This window comes from Aphelocoma coerulescens, chromosome 1, assembly GCF_041296385.1.
Source record: "Aphelocoma coerulescens isolate FSJ_1873_10779 chromosome 1, UR_Acoe_1.0, whole genome shotgun sequence".
Classification (NCBI taxonomy): Eukaryota; Metazoa; Chordata; class Aves; order Passeriformes; family Corvidae; genus Aphelocoma; species Aphelocoma coerulescens.
Window position 1 is genome coordinate 16,196,153 of NC_091013.1, and position 20,496 is coordinate 16,216,648.

The following is a 20,496-nucleotide window of genomic DNA, read 5'->3' on the forward strand; positions in this document are numbered from 1 at the left end:
GGTGATTCCACCCAGTGCCATATTGTCAAGTACTTTCTCCAGCCATATGTATATTCTTCAAACTGTAAGTGGCACAGAATTTTTCTTTAAAGTGCCCTGGATTTCAGAAGAAAGTTAATTTTTTCTTTCTAGGTGTAGTGAAGAAGTCAAGCACTGCTTCTTTTAGGAAGGTATATTTCAGATTCCTTTCTACATGGTTTTCAATACATTACTTGGAAAATAGTCTGCTTCTAAAAGTGTAAAGGATAAATACTGCTAAATGGAAGAGGGCTTAGCCTTCCTTAGCAAGTTGGCTGAATTTTTACTTCACTATATGTCAGTTTTAACAGTAAATCCTTACCACATGACCACAAGTCTTTGCTGCATTCAGCAGTGTCCAGACCTTGGGTAATCTCTTATATTCCTAATTTTTGCTAGGTAAAAGAGTCAGAATGTAATCTGTTCTCATGCAAAGAACAAGTGGTGAAGGGAAAAGTGATGAACTCCAATTTATTATTTCTTTTATTTTGATGTATTTTCATAGTATGTCAAAACACATCACTGATCTCTGGTGACCAGTGACAGGACCCAAGGGAATGGCCTGAAGTTGTGTCAGAGAAGGTTTAAGTTGGATATCAGGAAAAGATTCTTCACCCAGAGGTGAAGCATTGGAACAGGCTCGCCGGGGAAGTGATCACAGCATCAAGTCTGACAGAGCTTGAGAAGTGTTTGGACAATGCTCTCAGTCACATGGTGTGGCTCTTAGGGATGTCCTGTGCAGGGCCAGGAGCTGGACTCTATGATCCTTGTGCATCCCTTCCAGCTCAGCATATTCTGTGATTCTGTGAAATGTCTTCCATGTCCACATCTCTTTTCTAAACCCCAGTCCAAACCAAATTACAACAAAATTCTCTTTTCCTCAGGTGGAGAAGGTAATGCACGCAGACCAATTTCTAAATCGCTGTGGTCTGAACTCTGGTTATCTGTCATATGATAAGCTGCAAATAAGTTTGCTTTGGGAAAGCAAAAGGTTTTGGCAACCAGCATGACTGGATTGTAACTACAGGCTTGTTTGATACCTTGCATGAAGCACCTGAAAATTCCCGGGAGTGGTTACTTGGGAATTTCAACTCCTTTGAAACAGGCTGAGGAAAAATACAGGTGCACTGTAATGTTGACACCTAGATGTGACTTGGTTTTTTATGGCTATCCATACACAGCCCAACTAACTTATTTGAGTTGTGATAAACCTAGATGGAAGGGCATGAACAGGAAAATAATCCAAAACACCTCTTCTAAGATTTTTAGAAGAGTCATGAATTAGTATATAAAGCTTTCTTTTCCCACTTTTTAGGTAAATGTGGGTTCTTTTGTAAATCATTTGTCTTCCACTGCATTACTAAAGTAGCTGTAACTGCAAATTGACAGTTTCTGGTCTTCCTTTCCTGAACTTTCCCTTCTCTGCTGTGTGTGGTGCTTTTCTAGTAAGGAACCACACACATTCATTAAGGTGGTAACTGATAGCAGAAAGGTTGTGCAGACTCCTTTAAAAACATTAAACATTTGACTCTGTTTTTATTTTCTCTTAACAGAAAAAAGTCTTGCCAGAGCAACTGGCTCCTACATCTCCTTCTCCTCAGTCGTCTCCTGAGGGGGACAATGGCACTATGCAGATACTTAAAGATGGAACCAGTTTGTCTGGTGCAACTGCAGCAGTTATATCCACAGGTAAAAGACAAAGCAAAAAAAGTGTGTGAAATGGCTTCCATGTCAAGCAGTTTCATTTTATGGAGAATGTGCTGCAAACTTATTACTGTAAATCATTATTCAACTGCCTTATTTTTTAAAGATATTTGTAGGAGCCAGAGTTACTTTTCAGAACTAGTATTTTGATGCCCACATTATAGCAATAAGTTCTGGGGCACAGGGACTTTTGATAGATCTGCTAGACCTGGCAGTTTGTTCCTGTGTGAAGAAGGAAACTGTACAGTTCTTTTATGTCTGTCCCAGTCCTTAATGTATGAAATGGGAATAGATGTAGCTAAAAGCCCATGTAATATTCTGATATCATGCAAGCTGTACTGTAATATAACAAAATGGAGATTTTATCTCTATATAGCCTTATATGAAAAACAACTCTTAAAACCCAGTACAGGCAATCAGAGGGGATATATTCCTCTTTCCTCACGTTTGTTTTTTTTTTTTCCCCCTAAATATAATGAAATGTGTCTTGAAAATGGTTGGCAGAAAAGAAATAAGCTAGTAAATGAACTAACCCATTGAGGAACACGTAACCCTATAGTGAAACAATTCGTATATTGTCAGCCGAAATCTCAGAACTTTCTGAAAGCTCCATAAATTACAGTAATTTTGCTCGGGGTGTTTTTACATTTAAAAGCTGTTTTTGCAACAGAAGTTGTCAGGCTCTTCCCATGCCCAGTTTCAGTCATGGACAAGGGGAAAACATGTGCCTTTTTCCTAGGAAATGGAATGTTTTGCAAGGCAGTTGTTGTTGAGCCCAGACAGAAAATGCCATACTATTATTGTTGATTTGTAGCTTTGATTATTTGTACAAATAAGTTTCCTTCAATTTGCAGACATCAGAGAGTAAACAGATATGCACAAAGACATTACATCATTAAAAATCTTGTAGAAATACTTCATATTTAAAAGTTCAGGGTTTTTATCTAAACCCAAATAAAACTACAGGTCAGAAAATATGTCAGTCTTTTGTGTAATAGAATGTTTAGATTGCTTAATCACCACAGAGGCACATTTTTTCATTAAGCTGTAATAATGTCTTGGGTGCATTCTTGGTCATGTGGCAGCCAGGATGAACAAGAAAAAAAAAATCATCAATTACACGTTTCCCGTGTTTTTCTGCCTTGGCATTTGTTTTGGAAGACACTTTCACATTGTCTCTTTAAAAAGTAGTTACCAAAGTCCTATATGATTCTTTTGTGCTAAACTTTAAACCACCTTATGGTGTTTGTAAAGAAGTGTTTATTTAGCAGACAAGACTGCACTGTGGTGTGGAAATCCTGTGTGAGGGATTCGGGTCTTCTGAAGCCACAGGCCTACAGTAGCTGCTCTGTGTGTCATGATCTGTGTGATGAATATGTTAGTGCCATACAGGTGCTTCAGAATGAGCATCGGTGGCAGGTATGTAATATAGGTTCTCTTTGTTGCAGCTTCTCAAATAGGAAAAAATTTAGGCAGTAACTTGGTAAGGCCAGCTTTGTAGAATCGTGACTTAGTAGTTTAGAGTACCTGACAGTATTTTGTATTTTGTTGGAACTAGTGTATGAGCAGAGATTAGTCAAAACACAAGCACAGATCATGTCAGCTTTGTTACATTAGTGAGGTAGAAGAGGGCAGAAAAAAAGTGAGTTTAGGATTCAGGCAGGAGAACCTTGGCAGAAGAGCACTTTCTGCATGCTCTGAAAGTATGTGTGCATGCTCAGCTTCTTGAGTTGACCAGTGTATCTTTTCTGCAGGATTAAAACTAAGATGGCAATTTTGCAGTTCTAACTTGGAAACATGTCTTGGTTCCTTGGCAGTAAATATGGCTTGTATCTTTGCAGTGTGTGTTTATGTGAACAAACATGGAAATTCGGGGCCTCACCTGGATAAAAAGAAGGTTCAGCAGCTTCCAGACCATTTTGGACCAGGTCCTGTCAATGTGGTGCTTCAGCAGGCTGTACAGGCTTGTGTGGATTGTGCCTATCAAGCCAAAACAGTCTTTGGATTTCTGAAATCTGGCCATCATGGAGGGGAAATGATAACTGGTATGTGAAGATGCTCTGTTTCTTTTGTTTCTTTACTTGGTAGAGCAGAAGAACTGAAGTAGCTGCGATGAATTTGTATCACTTTCATAGCTGTGTAAATGCAGGTGTGAACATTGATGATATGTTATATGTCTTACTCTGAGTCCAGAGTGATTTGAACAATTCTTTAAATTTAAATTAAAATTTAGCAATAGCAGTGTTTAAAACAAATGCACAATGCAGTTAGTTTCTTACACTACATAGAGCTTGTACACCTCATTTAGCAGCTGTAGCCAAACATTTGTCAAGTAAACTCACTACAAGTGAAATAATCAGCTTTATTAGTTCAAGTCATTCGCATAATCTTATCCATGCATGGTGTTTTTGTTCTTAAAGCATTAACCAAGTGGGTGACAAGTCTCAAACTAATCTGTTTAGCTTCCAGGCGAGTGATTCCACCTGTTAATGTTGCTGCTGCTTCCCTTACCCCATTTCCCAGAACTGCAGCAGTATCTTAGTTCACTGTTCTTCCACCTATGTCACCTACTATGGAATGGATTTATTTCTACTAGATATTGATGGCAGGTCTGTAGATAAATTATCTCTGTGTCTCAATCTGAATAGCTGCTGCTTGACATTTTTTTCCTTCTAGGCTAGGAAATATTCTATATGTAACAGTGAGCACATCAATTTGTAATTCCATCAGTGGCAGTAAAAGACTTGGCATTACTTTAATCTCTTTACATTAACACCAGATGTGAAAGATGATTAGTGGAATAGAGGTTCAATTAAGTACTCATAAAGATGTTGCTGTCTAACTGCATTTAAAAAGCAGCACCCCAACCTGTGTATGGCAGAACTACAGTTAGCCTTGCTTAGGCATCCCCCTGAGTTTGTGCACAAAATGGATGCTGCTTCTCTGCTGTGTAGTAGAGGTTTAATGGCATCGTATATATGTGGTTTTGCTTTATTTTTACAATATAGATGAACGTTTGGTATATTATTAATGCCTTGCTTGTATTTCAGACAAGTCAGTTTTCTAGAGCAAAATGCACTGAGATGTTCATTGCCAGTATTCGATTTGTGACTGTTTATCATGAAGGGCTAAATCACAGGCCAGTGGCATCTCTGGGCTGTGACTGAGTAATTGAAAATAATCAAACAGGAGAGAGAAATTTCAGATTCCTTATGTAGCTGTGGCTTGTTTGTGTTCAAAAATTCTGTGCAAAAAAGGAATTACTGTTCTGCACCTGGCTGCACCCCAAGGCCTGTATTCTGGATTTGAGGAACCTGACGATGTAGGCTGCTCCTGAAGCAGAGTCCTGGTTCTGCTGATAGTGAGCCACGAGGCCCCAGTGGGTTTCTAGTGTTCTTGAGCTCTTGCTTCTCCTTGGCTTGTCAAACAGGTAGCTGAGAAGTGGCTGAGCAAACACTCCCTGTCATTTTATCAAAAATTTGTATGTGATAAATCTTGTGAAGCATAAAATATGACTTAGATTAATGTAGCACATTACATCTAGCTGTACATGAATAGTAAGGAAAAAGAGGGAAGCAACAAGAGAATAAAACAAGGAATTACAGAATTAAATTTTCTTGTAGCCTTCTTGTTTTAAAGTGGGTTTGGGAGGTGGCTTGTTCAGGTTTTGTTTGGATTTTTTTAGACTGTCAAGAAAAAAAAATGTTGTGGCAGAGAATAAGCAAAGAAATCCAAATCTTTTGTGAACTTATGCTTTTACAGAAAGTATTATACCTGCCATAGGAGGAAACTGTGTGCTGATGAAGACATGGATAAAATAATCTCACTAGAATACATGGACTATTTAGTGGGTTCTTTTGGTTCAGCTGCCAAAGAAAATAATTGTTTTGAATAAAATTAAATTTAGGATTTTTCCATCTTTTCTTTCTCAAACAAAGGCACAAACCATTTTATTTTTGCTTAATGGATAAGGTTTAAATTCAGTCAAATATAACTGAAAGGAAATTAAAGACCTGATTAGCAAGCTCACTAGTGGTGGTGGTGCCAGCCCCTTTTTTCTCCTTGTAGCACAGAGACTGTGGTGTTTGGTGGGATGAAATAGATTGAGGCTCAGATAAATTTTCTCAAGCAGAGAATTAAAATCAGACTATTGGGTGAGTTTTGTCACTATCAGAAAAATACATTTCTCTCATAGTTTAGTTCTCAGTCTTTCTCCCAGTTTGAACCTGGTATGTAAAACATACTTAAAGAATGGAAAGTGAAGAAATGAGTATGACTCTTCATCCTGAGGGCTGGGGTTGCACATGCAAGCTCCAGTCCCTGTTCATATATCATTAAAGGTTGATGTTATTGCACCTTGGAGGTACTACTTTTTATTTTTTCCCCTAGCATTTGTATGGGAAGTAAGATGCTTATGCTGTTCCCAAGCAGAGTAGACAGTTGAGCCTATGGATCAGAATCCCACACCCTTGGCTGGAGTTTGTATGGTTGCCCTCAGGTGTTAACACAGGGGAGCTGTGTTTGCACTGAATCTTTATTTGTGGATTTTTCTCAAGGAATGTTTTGCTGGAGCAGTCACAACACCTCAGCTGTTTCTTGCTTTATCCTCCTGACAATTCTTAAATAACATTGTTCTTTTCAATGGTTTTTTCTAAATGAGAAATTAAGGGGTATGGAATAAGTCATTTTCTCAAAGGCCGTATAGGAAGATCCATAAGGCTATTATAAAGCATTTTAAATTTCTGCTGTAGCTGACTACTACCTTGCAGTAAATTTGTCAGGAGGTCAGGCTATGCTAAGTCTCACAGCCCATTTGCTCTCTAGAACTGGTTGAGTTCCAAGCAAAAATTTGCCTTTGGAGACCCCTTCCCCAAACAGGATGTAGAGGACCTTGTGTCTGAGCCACATGTGGGACTGTTAATCATTAGCATTTCATTTGGACATTGGAGCCTAGAAAAAAACCTAATAGGCCACGGAAGCACTTTGGTCCTTAAACACTTTGGACTCTTAAACTTCAAGCGCTTGCACTGGTCAGTCTGTCATGAAAGCAGATGGGAGAGGCAGCACACTGTTGTTGATGCTGGCTGGTTAACTCACATTAACTCTAATCAGAAACTTCCTTACATCAACAGTGTAAGTAATTGACACTTCAGATTTCCTAAGGAAGCCTAAAATATGCTCGACTTGGGCATTTTCTTTGGTTTTGTGTATATTATCTGTCTCTTTTGTAGCACAATATGGAAATACTCCTTAATTCAGATCTGTGAATAAAGGCTTTCTTGTCATTTCTGGCTGCTTTTTTTTTTTTTTTTAAGCATCTGCTACCAACAAAATGTGATCCTTTAAAGCTCTGCTTATCATTTGAAAACTTATGTTAACAACAGAAAGCTGCATGACAGGCTGAAAACCAAAAAGACAAATTGATGCATAAACCTGGTGTTCATGCCACTTCTTTTCAGCCCTAAGCTTAAGTTACAAGTTTGTTCCTGCTTTGTTCTAGAGTCTTTCTAATCACAAGTAACTAAAAGTTTCAGCTGATGTAATGGTAATTATTTATCCATGTATCTGTAGTATTGAATCTTTTCCAAACCTTAATAATTTTCACAAAAAAGAAAAATATCCTCAGCTGCCACACTGTTTGAGGGGCAAGAAAAGAGGTCAACAAGGAAAAGACATAGGCACACGTCCAGGCTCTTTGTAATCACTCAGTTAAAAGACAACAGATCCATTTGTGGCTGCTGTGGTATCTCTGCCACCTAACTCCTGTTGAAATAAATGGGAGCTAGACCACTGTAGTGTTGACAGCAGGATAGATTTCTCTAGTGATAAAATAGCAAATGGCAAAACAGTTTCTGAGTCAGAATTTCAATGGTAATGGATGCCAGCACCTTACCACAAGTATTCTCCATTCAGTTAGAAACTGAGGAAAAAAAACCCTAAAATTGTTTGGTTTGTTTCTTCAGGTTTTTTTTTTTTTTGCTTTTTTTTTAAAATAATTGTTTGGGCTTTTTGTTGATTGGGGGGGTGTTTGTTTGGGTTTTTTAGCAAGTATTGTAAAGGGTCTTTTTTTGTTCTATCTCCTGCAAATAGGTGGTGGAGAGCTTGCTGCTTTATAAGCAATGGAAATTCCACATAAAGTTTTGGTGGTGAGGGAGTAGTTTTAAGTTTTGTTATACTGGTATGAATCTAAAATTATTTTATTAAAATAAGTTCCTATAGAGCCAATTTAAACTGACATGGATCCAATGGAAGGTAAAGTCAAGTCTTTTGGATATAAAGTTTTTAAACTATCAGAATGATTATTTACTCGTCTCATGTCTTACATGGTTTAAATCAAGTCTGGATGTCTTCTCCTGTAAGTTAATGATGGTATTTTACTATACTTCATGATAGCATGCTTGGGGGTGTTTGACATACTCTTCTTATTCACAGCTTCCTTTGATGGGGAAAAGCATGCCATCAATCTTCCTTCTGTAAACAGTGCATCGTTTGTCCTACGCTTCTTGGAGAAACTCTGCCACAGTCTGCAGTGTGATAATCTCTTCAGTAGCCAGCCTTTCAGCCCTTACATGGGATGTGCACATAGTCCTATGGAATATGATAGGAATAAGCCAGGTACTGTTAATCACTTGTTATTTTCAAGTGCTGATATTTTTGAGAAATGTGGTGGCTTTATGAAATGCAACTTTTTAGTCTGTCTTTCTGTGACGTGAATTGCTTGAAATTAATACACTTCAGTTCCTTGTGAATTGGTTCCAGCGTGGAAGTGCTTTGACAGTAATGGATAGGTCATACCACATGTGCAGAAATAATTTTGTTCAGTAAACTTCTCCCTGTAGGCAAGCCAGAAAATATATGTACTTTACCACTGTGATACCACTAAAAAGACAAGTTCAAAACTTCACATTTCATTTGTTAAATTTATGCTCAGCTCATAAATTAAACTTACCAAAAGATGCTTGCTGTCTGTGAGAAAGGACTTGCCCTGAAAGGGAATTCAGTCTAACCCGTCCAACACAAGTAAAAGGTCTTTTCTTTCTCTTTTCACCTCACTTAGGGGTGGTTTGAAAAGTTTTGCATTCTACTATGTACAGTCCAGTTATCTAGTAGAAAAACTTGGGAAATTGGCTGCTTGTGAAATTTTTTATGAGTCCAATACTTTTGCTGCACCAGGAACATAGAGTGAAGGGGAGATGAAATTACTTGCCCAAGATCTTCTGACAGGTTGTTCGTAGGACCTGGTACTACAAGTCCCAGGTCATGAGTCACCAGGAGTGACAGCTGAGATAGCCTTGTTGTCAAGACAATTCCAGGAGTTTTATACTGGGAATGAAGCTTCCTCACAACTGTTTGATAGCTGAGTCTGTGTTCTGGGTGCTGCTGTAGAAATTTTTTTTTTCCTCTTTCCAATGGAGAAATTTTGTTTATAATTCTATCTATCATATGAAAGTTCTTAGTTTTAGCTATTCAGGAAAGTAGACAGGGTCAAGGTAATTCAACTTTGAAATTTTGTGTTGAGGTGACTGAGTCTGTGTGACACAAGAAATGCAACTCTAACCTGGTGAATGGCTGATGTCTGTCTTTGCTTCTGTCTCTGGACTTTGCCCATGAGCAGCTTTATGCTAGAATAATAGGCAGTGACTTTTCCTCTTCACAGCCAAAGAAGAAATACCTGAAAACAGGAATGCTAAACGATACTCTCAGGACTCTCCATCATACACTGCTCCTCTTTCCCCTAAGCTTCCCAGAAACGATGCTCATCCATCTGAAGGTAATTATGTTATGTCAGAATTATATATGAGGATTATTTATGGTTTTAGTATTTCCAGTCAAAATGGACTGAGTACAACATATATGTCTGGTTTGTCTCTAGCCTTTGACAGGTCAGGGTGGAAGTCTGTTAATTATTGATCACTGGCACAGATTTTGCACTTAAGGAAGATCTACTGCAAGTTCCAGCAGTGCTTCTCCTAAACCTGCAGTCTTTTCTGTGAAGGGGCTCAGGCACACAGGTGACAGATGAAGCGTCCTGCTTCATGTAGGGCTACTGAGCAGAAAACCAATTGCCTTGAAATGGGTTAGGAGATAAATTGGAAGCAACTCTTAACTCTAGGCTGGGTTCATCAAGTGAGTAAGGGTGCAGCTTGATGATACAATTCAGCTGAGTTTCTGGCTAGCTGCCAGTGGAAGTTGTGCATTCCTTGCCTCCTTGTCCCTGCAGTGAGTCCTAGCCCACCCCCTGCTCCCTTTCTGTGGCTGGTTGGTGAGCTGAAGCAGTGAGCAAAAGTCCACAAAACATTCTGGTGAAGAGTCTTGGTTTACTTCTCTGGAGTGACTCTCTGTGGACTTGGATGAGCACAGGGAAGAGTTGAATGCAAGGAAGGTGGCTGTGGCCAGGGGAGCAGTGTGGATTCCCTGTGGCAGCTCGCTCTTAGGTTGCTGTAGTTCACAGATAAATAACAGTTTTTCCTGTGCTGCAGCTCAGCTGCAGTAACTGAGCATATATAGTCTTCGTCTGCCTCAGATGTGAAGTAAAGCATCTAGGTTTAAATGTCAGTGAGAGAGACACAGCAAAATGGTTGCTAACCTATGACAAGTATTTTCTACTTAAACTGGTTAAGACATGGTAAGTTGATGATACTGACTTATGCCATCTGATACATACTTTCTCTTGCAGCAAGATGTTTGTACATAATTTCCAATGGCTTTTGTGAAGTATGATGGGGATAAGTTTTTTTTGCTTCTTTTTTCTTTCTTCTTTTTTGTGATCTTGAAATGATTTTATATCTATTACCATGAGTGGGGGCAGGATATCTCGTCTGTGCATATTAAAAAGCCGTAAGACTACAGTTAAAGCAGTAAAGGATGTAAAATTAAAATGTTCCAAATGATAGCTTATTTAAAATTATGCATCTTATTATTTTGTATATATATAACATATTCAAATCTTTATATTTCCTGTGGCGGCTGTTATACACAGTTATTCATTGATTATTGACTTCTGTGTCTTCACAAAAGAAGCACTGGCTTAATTCCAGAGATATATTGTACACCTAAGTCAGATTTCTGGTACTAACTTAATAAGTGTGGAGCACTTAATAATGCTCAGATGAAGTTGTTTCATTTGGAGCAAAACAAATGTTTAAGTAGATCTGCATTATCTTGTAAGAAATCCTACTCAAGTAAACATGCTGTTTTTTATTCCTTGTTTGCTACTGGATCTTTTACAGATGGAGTCTGTGTACCCTTTAAAATACACTTTAAGATTTCCATGTAAAATGCAGTTTCATGAATAATAAATAATTAAAATAAGTGTTTTTCCATGGTTTCAGAGGTTTGAATTCGTACTCTGTGCATTTTAAGAGGCAAAGTGTTCTCTAGTGTTGTGTGTTTCCCATTAAGGCAATGTCCTCTGCTGAAAATCTGGAGGCAGTTTTGTAGCGGTCAGTTTTGGGTTGGTTAACAAGAAAGATCTGTCCCCAAAAAGTTCTGCTTCCATTGAGACACAGTTGTCTTAAAACAGTTATTTTGAAATATCATTTGAAGGCAAAATGGAGTAATTGTGCGAAATGGTCTTTCAAACAGCTCGTTTTCTTTCTATCTGCTCAGGGATATGCTTTGCAGATTTTGCTGCCTTTCTTGCTCACTAACAGTTTCTTCTTAAAGTTATGAAAGATAAAGGAGGAGGGAGTGGGAAATAACTCAGACTCCCTTCCCCTGGAAACAGAGTGTTCCTACTACTGTGTCCAATTACATCATTTTGTTATTGTATGAGACAGAACAACTGGCTTCTAATTCCCAGAAGAGCCTCAAGAAAACAAAACATCCAGTTCCTGCTAAGGCCTTGAGAGCCTAAACAGTCTTCTGTCATCCCTACATTTGAAACTTAAGGCCTCTTACTGGCCTTTCATTAATTTCCCCAGAGGTCAGGCATTCTGCAGTAGAACCTCCCATCTCTTTGCGTACCTCTGTTATTCACAACTGCTCAGAATACTGAGGTAGGCAAACTGTGTCACTCCATGGATTGCAGTGCTCCATTTGCTGGATGCCAATTTTGCTGCATTTTGTTTGTAGAGAAGCTGGATGGATGGAATGGAAGGTGGATTGGATACTATAGCTGCTGAACAGAAAGCCTATCCTAAAACATGATGGAAAATATGCCAGCTTTTCCACCTTGTGTATATGAGTTTAGTTTACAGTAAGATTAATTCAAATGCTGATATCATGGGGGGAAAAAAGTAGAGTTGATCTTTCCCAAACCTAGTATTTACTGTAGGGTATATAACGTTTGTGATTCAGGTCTGACAAACTACCAAGTTTTGCAGTGGTTATTTTGAAAGTTATTTATATGAAAGAGAAGGACTTGTATCCATAAAACTTCTTTATTCCATGATTATTAAATTTAGTAAAAGATGTTACATCACCTTGCAGATAAGGAGTCCAGGAAGGCTGGACATTCTTCAAGAAGGAAATCTTAAATGTACCAGGAGCAGGCTGTCACATGCTGAAAGACAAGCTTGCAGGGAAGAAGACTTTTCTGGCTGAACAGAGAGGTTTGGTTGGAGCTCAGGAAGAAAAAGGACCTTTCGAAGAAAGGGCAGGAAAATCAGAAAGACTACAAGGATGCCATTAGGTTATTCAAGGCAAAAATTAGAAGGGTTCGAGCTCAAATAGAACTTAACCTGGCTACTGCCATAAAAGACAAGAAAATTTTTGTTTCATTTTTCTCAGCAGTCAGGGGACGGCTAAGGAGAATCTCAAGCCTTTATTGGGCAAAACAAAACGGCAGAGTTTGAGGAAGGCTGTTTGAAGTACTTCATGTACTTCATTCCTCCTTTTCCTCCGTCTTTAGTCCTAAGATCAGTTGTTCTCCATGTACCTAGCCTCCTGAACTGGAAGGTCGGGATGGGAAGCAGACTTAAGCCCCCACAGTCAAAGGGAAAATGGTCAGCACTTAAGACATGCACAAGTCTCTGGGACCATATAGGATCTACCCGGTAGTATTGAGGGAGTTGGTGGAAGTGCTCACTTCCTTTCACCTTATTGCTCTCTACAGTTATGTAAAAGAAGGTTACTGGGAGGTGGGGATTCATATCTTCTCCCAAGTGATAGGACAAGAGGAGATGGCCTCAAGTTGCACATGGAGAAGTTTAAATTGGGTATTAGGAAAAATTTCTTCACTGAAAGACTTGTCAAGTATTGGAACAGGCTGCCCAGGGTTGAGTCACTAGCCCTGGGGGTATGTAGATGTGGCTTAGTGGTGAACATGGTGGTGCTGGGTTAACAATGATCTTCACATTGTCTTTTCCAGCTGAAATGATTCTGTGGTTCCATTCTGTGATTCTATGGTCTTGCCTTACTGAATTCACTAAGTAGGGAGCTGGCTCTCTGAGTGCCTTTAATTCCCTTTCAGGATTATGCTGTTGAAGGTCAAAATACATGTAATAGTTGTTCACTGTACTACACTTTAAACAGGATTCAGAAAGGGAACCTGAGACCTCATGAAGCAAGTTGAAAGTATGCTTGAGAAACTCACTGGGTTTTTTAGGAAAATTCTCTTCCTTTGGTTTTAATTGGGCATTTGCCCAAGAAATTCTTGAAAGTTTATATATAAGAAGGGTAGTAAAAAGCTTTACTTCAGGAACTTGTTTTGCAGAACATACCAGTTCTTATTCCAAAGAATATGCTGCATCACTAGCATATGTTTTATAACTTCACTAGAGTAATTTTCAAGATGGTAGTGTGGGGCTTACACTTCTGTGAACCTGTTAGCTATATTTTTCCAGCTCTTAACTCTCCTGCCAAAGCAGCATTTGTTTCATACAGATTTGTACATCATGCTTCCAACTTCTTTCTCATGCTAGATACTGGCCTGATGCAAATGGAGGGGAATATCTATGATTGCTAGAGAATGAAGTGGTGTTCCTGTTGATTTGGGTTTTTTTTTCCCCTCACATGGCATGCTTCTCCCAAACAGTCCTGAATTGGGTTGAACAGGAGTGGAATTTTCAGTAATCGAGCAAACCTGGCTCCCGTCTCATGGCACAGGGAAAGGGACACGCTGGACTCCACTCACGTGGCTTAGAATCAGCACTGACAGACTTTAAAAGTTCACAAGTCTTCTGAGTGGATGTTGTCTTTCGTAGAGTATAAATTAGCTGAAAAGGTGTAAGAACTAGAATATTGTTATACTCCCTCCCTGAGACTTCATATATTTATTTTTTTTTACTTGCTCCATGGGTTCAGTAATTTACCTGTATCTTTAACTTTCCAGAGTCTGCACTGAGAGACCCTGAAACCCTGCCCTAGGCAAAGAATTATGTGTAGATACATCAGGGTGGTCAAAACATGTTAGATTAGTGTGGCATGCCAAGCACTCACAGCCTTCTGTGGCTTTGCCTGCAACCTCTTCCTTTTTTAATAATGGTACCTCTGTCTGAACCTGTTGGGGTCCATAGATGATAATTGTCCACTTGTTTTGTTTATGAAGTTAGTGACTCCCTCTGCTGTTTAGAACGTATTCAACAATTGTTAGTTAATATGAGTTTTTTATTTGTATTAAAAATATCTTGCAAAATAAATGTTACATAATATTAATGGTTAGCTTTTTAATTATATGTATAAAAAACAATGAAAATGCTTAACTAAAATTATTTGATGTATCAATATTTACAGCAGACAATATTATTTAAAAAAAAATTTCCTCTGTCATTTCCATGCTCATAGCATTCAGTAAGTACAACTGAAATGATTTATGGAAGAATGTCTCAAACTTGACATATTAAATCTTTAGCTAAAAAAATAATGTTTTAAAATACGGTAAGAGCCCAATGATTAGTTGAGGAAAAGGGGCAAACATTCAGTCTCAGTGGTTGCCTCACAGGAGAGTTGTTAACAGGATTACAATCTGTCAGTACCTTCAAGAGAACACAGCATGGCCTTAAATAACAAAGGTCTAATGTCCATCACTTTGAACATATTGATGCTTGCTTTTTGTGTAGCAGAAACATTGCCTATAGAGGAAAACAGCACTTCCAAAGAACACCGATTTTCTGAGGACTCTATGGATTCTGCACTTAATTCTGTAAATCCATCAAACCCAACCTGTCGTAATTCCACGGAGTACCGTACTTCAGGAAATGCTGCATATTACAGAAATTCCCACCAGCCAGCAACTGCTACCTCAAATTCAGCCCCAGTCCTGCGCAGGCTGTCCCTGAGCTCTGCTGGGAGCAGTGGTTACTATGAAGTCAGCAGGAATCGGATACAGAGGCGGATTGAAGGTATGCTGTTTTACAAAATCTTCCAGAAGATGTAAGTGCTTCTATTAACACACAAAGTTATGAATAAAGAAGTTCCTTGCCGTTGGAAAGCTTGCATATGGAATGAAATGTGCTGTTGCCAAGCATGTCAGGCTTGCTAATGTAACTGCAAATACAGAACTTAAGCCTGTTACTACTAATAGTGTAGTGTAAGCCAGGGAGGGTCTTTCCTGCTGCAGCTTCCTCTTGCTGTTGTGATGGACCCTGCAGCAAGCCAGACCAGACAGGGATAGATATATGCATCTCACTTCCTGAGCATCTTATCAAATATTGCCATGTTGCTGAAATACAGGGATAGGGTTTCCTACTGTCTCTCCCTCTGTCTGCACAGCTTCACTTGTCTTTGCCTCATTCCCAGTTAATAGCATCTTGGGACCCAGGAGCCAAGTACAAGTCAAATTCCTCTAGGTATGTCACAATGCTAATGTTTATGCTGCTGTAAGTATTGCAGTTATAGAAGGCATTTAAAGACAAAAGGAATAGTTCAGTATTATTAGAAGAAAAATAAAGCATCTTTTAATACATTGCAAACAATGCATAATAAATGCCATAAGCTAATATTAAGTGTCTTTTGTGAAATGAAATGTGTTATCCCTGTACAAACTAGTGATACTTCTTCCTTTCACAATATTTTTATATTAAAAGCTGCAAGTTCCACAACTGGACCGGATTTGAATTCACTAAAAAGGGAACCTTCAAGAATATTGAATAAGGATCCTTCCACTTGGTCAATAGAGGAAGTAGTGCGTTTCGTGAAAGAAGCTGATCCACGGGCACTGGCTCCACATGCAGAACTCTTTAGGAGACATGTATGATGCATATCCATTCTATTCTAGTAGACTGTGTCATGTTAATCTCTTAAAAGACAACTTTCATGTCTATCAGTCTATTTGCAGCTGGGAGTAGGCTCTCCTCATATCATAGGGAGAGGCTGAAAATTACTTTTCCACCTGAAACCCCCTCCTGCATTGTATTTTTTCTGTCTTTCAGTCTTGCTAGACTAAATAGCCACCTCTTTCCAGTGTATATGAAATAATGCCAGGCTGGAAGTGCCCAAGTTCTAATGGCCAACATCCTTAGTACCCCTGTCATCCCTGGTGCCTCTAGAGAAGATGGCATTCTCATGTACAGTGCAGGGAATTCAGTCCCCCTGTTTTGGAGACTTAATGTCCTGAGGCACAGATGATGTTATCCATCGTTAGCTAGACACTTGGTCATTGATACTAAAATTCAGAGAAGCAGCTGAAATATTTAATTAATCTGTTTGGGAAAACAGTGTGTAGGGTTTCATACGTCTGACTAGATGTTATCTTTGGAGACAGAAACTGTACCAGTTTGTGCTAGGTTTGATCTCCTCTACTCCTTTTTGCTGTGCTTTTCTATGGTAGGTTGCTCAGTAAAGAGCTGCTTTCTTATTTCATTGCATATATGGCCCTCCAAAAAGAGGCTTTCTCTTTAGTAGTATTTCTCCCATGTTCTGCACCAGCTCCTCCTAACAGTTTAATCTCTGAGTAAACTGGATTAGAAGGAAAAATCAAAATAACTTTCAATGGAGATTCCTGTCTTCTATTTTATTCTTAGTTGTATAACAGCAGTAGATGTCACTTGTTTTGTCAGATTTTTGCTTAAAAAAATAAGGAAGACTGTTTCTCTTTATGGTGCTTTATGGAACTAATTGCCTGTCTATGGTATGTAGTGGTACTAAGAGCTTAGGACTGTCATATTTCAGCAGCTTCTCAGTCAGACAGTTGAAATCAGACAAAGTTGTCCTTGATCTTGATCCTGACAATCTCTCTGGTTCAGCATGGAAACAGATCTGTCTAATTTACCATACTTAGATAGTATCCAGCCCCTTCCTCCGTGTGACCGTTTGCACACGCATGCCAAAATCCTCCCACGGCTGTTTTCAAGGTTCAGTGCAAGGCCTCAGTGCTTGGATCATTTAATCTCTGAATGCACAGACCTTCCTTTGCAGCTTCTGGTTTTTTTTTCCCTTGACCCATTCAGTTTTTTTCCTGGTTGGTTCTAATTCTGAGGGCTGGTTTGGTCAGTTTTTTTTATTTACTGTCATTTTCTTTCTCTAACATCTCAAATACTTAATCACAAATTAAAAATACTAAAACAAATTAAATTTCAGTGGTCATCTGTAAATACAAAATTACAGTTACTGTTTTATATATAGTAGATATGTTTTTACTACAGTATAAACAACTATAATGTACTTTCCAGTTTCACCATGCAGCTTGTTAAAGTAGTTGCCTGTTGTGTTTATACTCTTCCTTCTGCAGGAAATTGATGGGAAGGCACTACTCTTACTGAGGAGTGATATGATAATGAAATATATGGGACTGAAGCTGGGGCCTGCCCTGAAGTTGTGCTACCACATTGAACGACTTAAACAAGGAAAGTTCTAGCCAGTGGGGATACCACAAACACGTGTGCTCGGATCACACCGAGCTCTCAGGTTCACAGCCATCGCCTTGATTTGAAACTTTTGCTGATATAAACCTTTATTTTTTGAAAGTGCTCTTGAAATGTAAAAGAGACATTCAGGATGAAGGGGAGGGTAGGGATTTGTGTTACATTCTTGTATTTTTGCAAATTGTTTCACAGAAAGTTGGCGGTGAAGGACAATTGATCATACAGGGTGTGGGCAGGTGTGGTAACAACACTCTCCGAATCCTGAAAAATGTGTTCTTTGTTACAGGCTTCAGCCAACATGTTCATATCCAGAACCAAAACAGCTGAATCCCAAAGGGACATAATAAATTAAACCAGCATCAGGTGTTAATAATTTTTACAGGGATGGCTGTAAACTTTTATATTGCAAGAAAACCTTAAAATAGAATCATCTCTGTAATGAATACTCTGGTCTTTCAGAAGAGAGGAAGGGTTATGGAAGAGAGGGCTTAATACAAATAGAAGCTTTTATAAAGTGTGATTATCAGTCCTTTGGGAAGTTATGAGGACAAATGTACCGTATATTGTCAATTTAGGCAGGCAGTAAATATTTCTGTTTCATGGAAGGTCATATTGGCTGTATAAACAGCCATTTCTGAGACAGACTGATTTCACTGGAACAATGCATCCACATATTAAACATTCCATCTTTTTGCTAAGTTTGGCATAGATGTGTGTGTTCATGCTTTTTACATGTACACGTGTATGTGTCAGGGAAATACATACTATATAAATATAAAAATATACATACACATTGTACATATATATTCAGTTTTTTAATGTGTACTTTGCACTGTGCCAGAGAGAACTGTACAATTTCTTGTTGTTTTTTTTTAACCAGTAAATGTAGTTGTGTATTACTTTCATTAGCACCTGTTTAATTTGTTCTTGGAGTCAGAAGGTGACAAACAATCAAAAGGTGTCTTTATTCATACAGGCGAGACCCTGTACTATGCAATACTCCTGGTTATTCATCCCTTAACTCTGAGCCATATATTCCGATATATTTTTGGAAAGACACGTTTGGTTCCAATGTTTCGGGTTTATATTTCCTGTGAGGAAGTGCTACTATGTAACTGATAAACCTTTTTTTGGGTAAAATTGGTGCTGTTTGTATAAGCTGCAAGAATGAGTGGTGATAATAAAACAGTTTGTTGTCACTGCCAGTTGTAAAATACATCAGGGACAAGAAAATACACTTTCTGTTTAGGAAACTGAATGTACTGTATGTAATAGTCAAGTGATAAAAACTGTTTGTTAGGGAAGGTGTAGTCCTAAAATGGTAGGATTTATTATATTTCTTAATGCCTTTTTATATGAAAGCATATAGTATAAATGTATTTTTTACAAATTACTTTTTTCAAAACGCCTTTCTTTACCCATAGACTGATACTCATCAGATTTCAGCAGAGATGCTGCTAGAAAACAGTGAATTTTGTGACTCACAAGTCCAAGTATTGTGTTATTTTAAGTGACTGCAATGCAATTTCAATTCAGCAAGTCATTTGGGCCCTGAAAATTGTTTTTGTTATTACATCATTAGGCATTTGACACTAAAGTCTATCTGTATTGATTTGTTTTGCATATCTTTTTGTGGTGCATGTATGCTTAGATGAATAATACAGGCATGCTCTTTATAGTAAGAAAAGGTCAGAGCAGTGATTGAAGAAACAGAATATTTTCTCTTTTTGTTAGAAAAATACTGACTTAACTTTCATATGGTCACACCAAAAATTATATATTAAGGAAAACATCATGCCCCACATGTTGAGTATATTGTTTATACATATATATAATTGTATACTACTTCTATGCTTTATTATGCTGAATTTGGGTGCTTCAGCATAAAAAGATCTCATACAATTTAAGTGGAAGTAATTGACTGAAAACAGTTTTCATTTTTTACATTGCCCTTGGCATAAGAAAAACAAAGATGTTTAAATTTTCTGTTTGGCCTTTATGGAATGACATTTTTGTACATGGCACTATTATGGGTATAAATATTTGTTCAAGGCTTTCTGTGCACCCATGTGCACAAAGATAACTGTGATGTTGCTGTACCAGAAATTTGCCTTGTGCTGTAGCGTGAGATTCAAGCACTCCGAGTGTTACAGCGGAATATATTTTTTATTCTTTATTTTCAGTGGGATGTTCTTATCTAGCAAGAAAAATAAAATAGTTTGTTCATTGTTGTAACTATCCGTTCTGTTTGACGCTGTGTGGATGTGTGAGTGCTCTCTGCATAGGCAAGGGTGGCTGTCTTACCTGGCATTTGGCAGTTCTTGACAGTTCATGGAAACATCTGATGTAAGGAGGTTTTAATGAAACGGGTAAGATCATTCCAGCATTGTTCATCTGAGGCAATTAGTGTTTGAACTTGGGTTGTTCTGTGCTTTCAAAATAAGAACTTGTTTAGTTATTCAACTATTTCATTTTATATATCTCATTTTGCAACTTAAAGCTTACAGAATTCTCATATAACCACTGAGGGGAAGAGACTGATTAAAACTGTTTGTGCTGTGTTCAGATAAAGACACAACATATTTTTAATCAAAGCAGTTAATGGCAATTAAGTTTGAACTTTGTACACCTCAAGCTTTCTTATTTCTGTGATACAGAAGTCTCTTGTTCTAGTGGCTGTTGGCAGCAATCAACCTGTGCCTGAGAAGGAACTTGGATTGGGTTAATGGTAACCTCACAACTGTCACAGGCAGATAACGAAAATTGGCAGTGACAATAGTCCAGAGGCATTTTGCATCTGATCTCTCTCAGAACATACTTAGTATCTTTTTGGTGTTTATTTGATATAGATGACAATATGATTTAGTCTCTTTGTTTCTCCAAGTTGCTTTTCTGCCAACATGTATTCATCTGTTTATCTGGTTCTGTAACTTTTGGTCATCTTGGAAGACAGTGCCATGACTCCTCCGTTCATCGTAGGACTATTGGAAATTAAATACTGCTGCCTGGGAGGACTAGCAGCTCTAACAAT

General features: G+C 38.3%; 1 protein-coding gene across 1 annotated transcript in view; it reads left to right on the forward strand.

Annotated features, from left to right (window-relative positions):
- Positions 1-18,667, forward strand: part of SCML2 (Scm polycomb group protein like 2) — a 70,520-nt gene extending 51,853 nt beyond the window's left edge. Inside the window, 7 exon segments of the mRNA XM_069002807.1 lie at positions 1,572-1,707; positions 3,564-3,767; positions 8,155-8,337; positions 9,380-9,493; positions 14,724-15,005; positions 15,690-15,853; positions 17,333-18,667. Coding sequence (XP_068858908.1) covers positions 1,572-1,707; positions 3,564-3,767; positions 8,155-8,337; positions 9,380-9,493; positions 14,724-15,005; positions 15,690-15,853; positions 17,333-17,458 — 1,209 coding nt within the window. The 3' untranslated portion in view covers positions 17,459-18,667.
- The last annotated feature ends 1,829 nt before the right edge of the window (positions 18,668-20,496 follow it).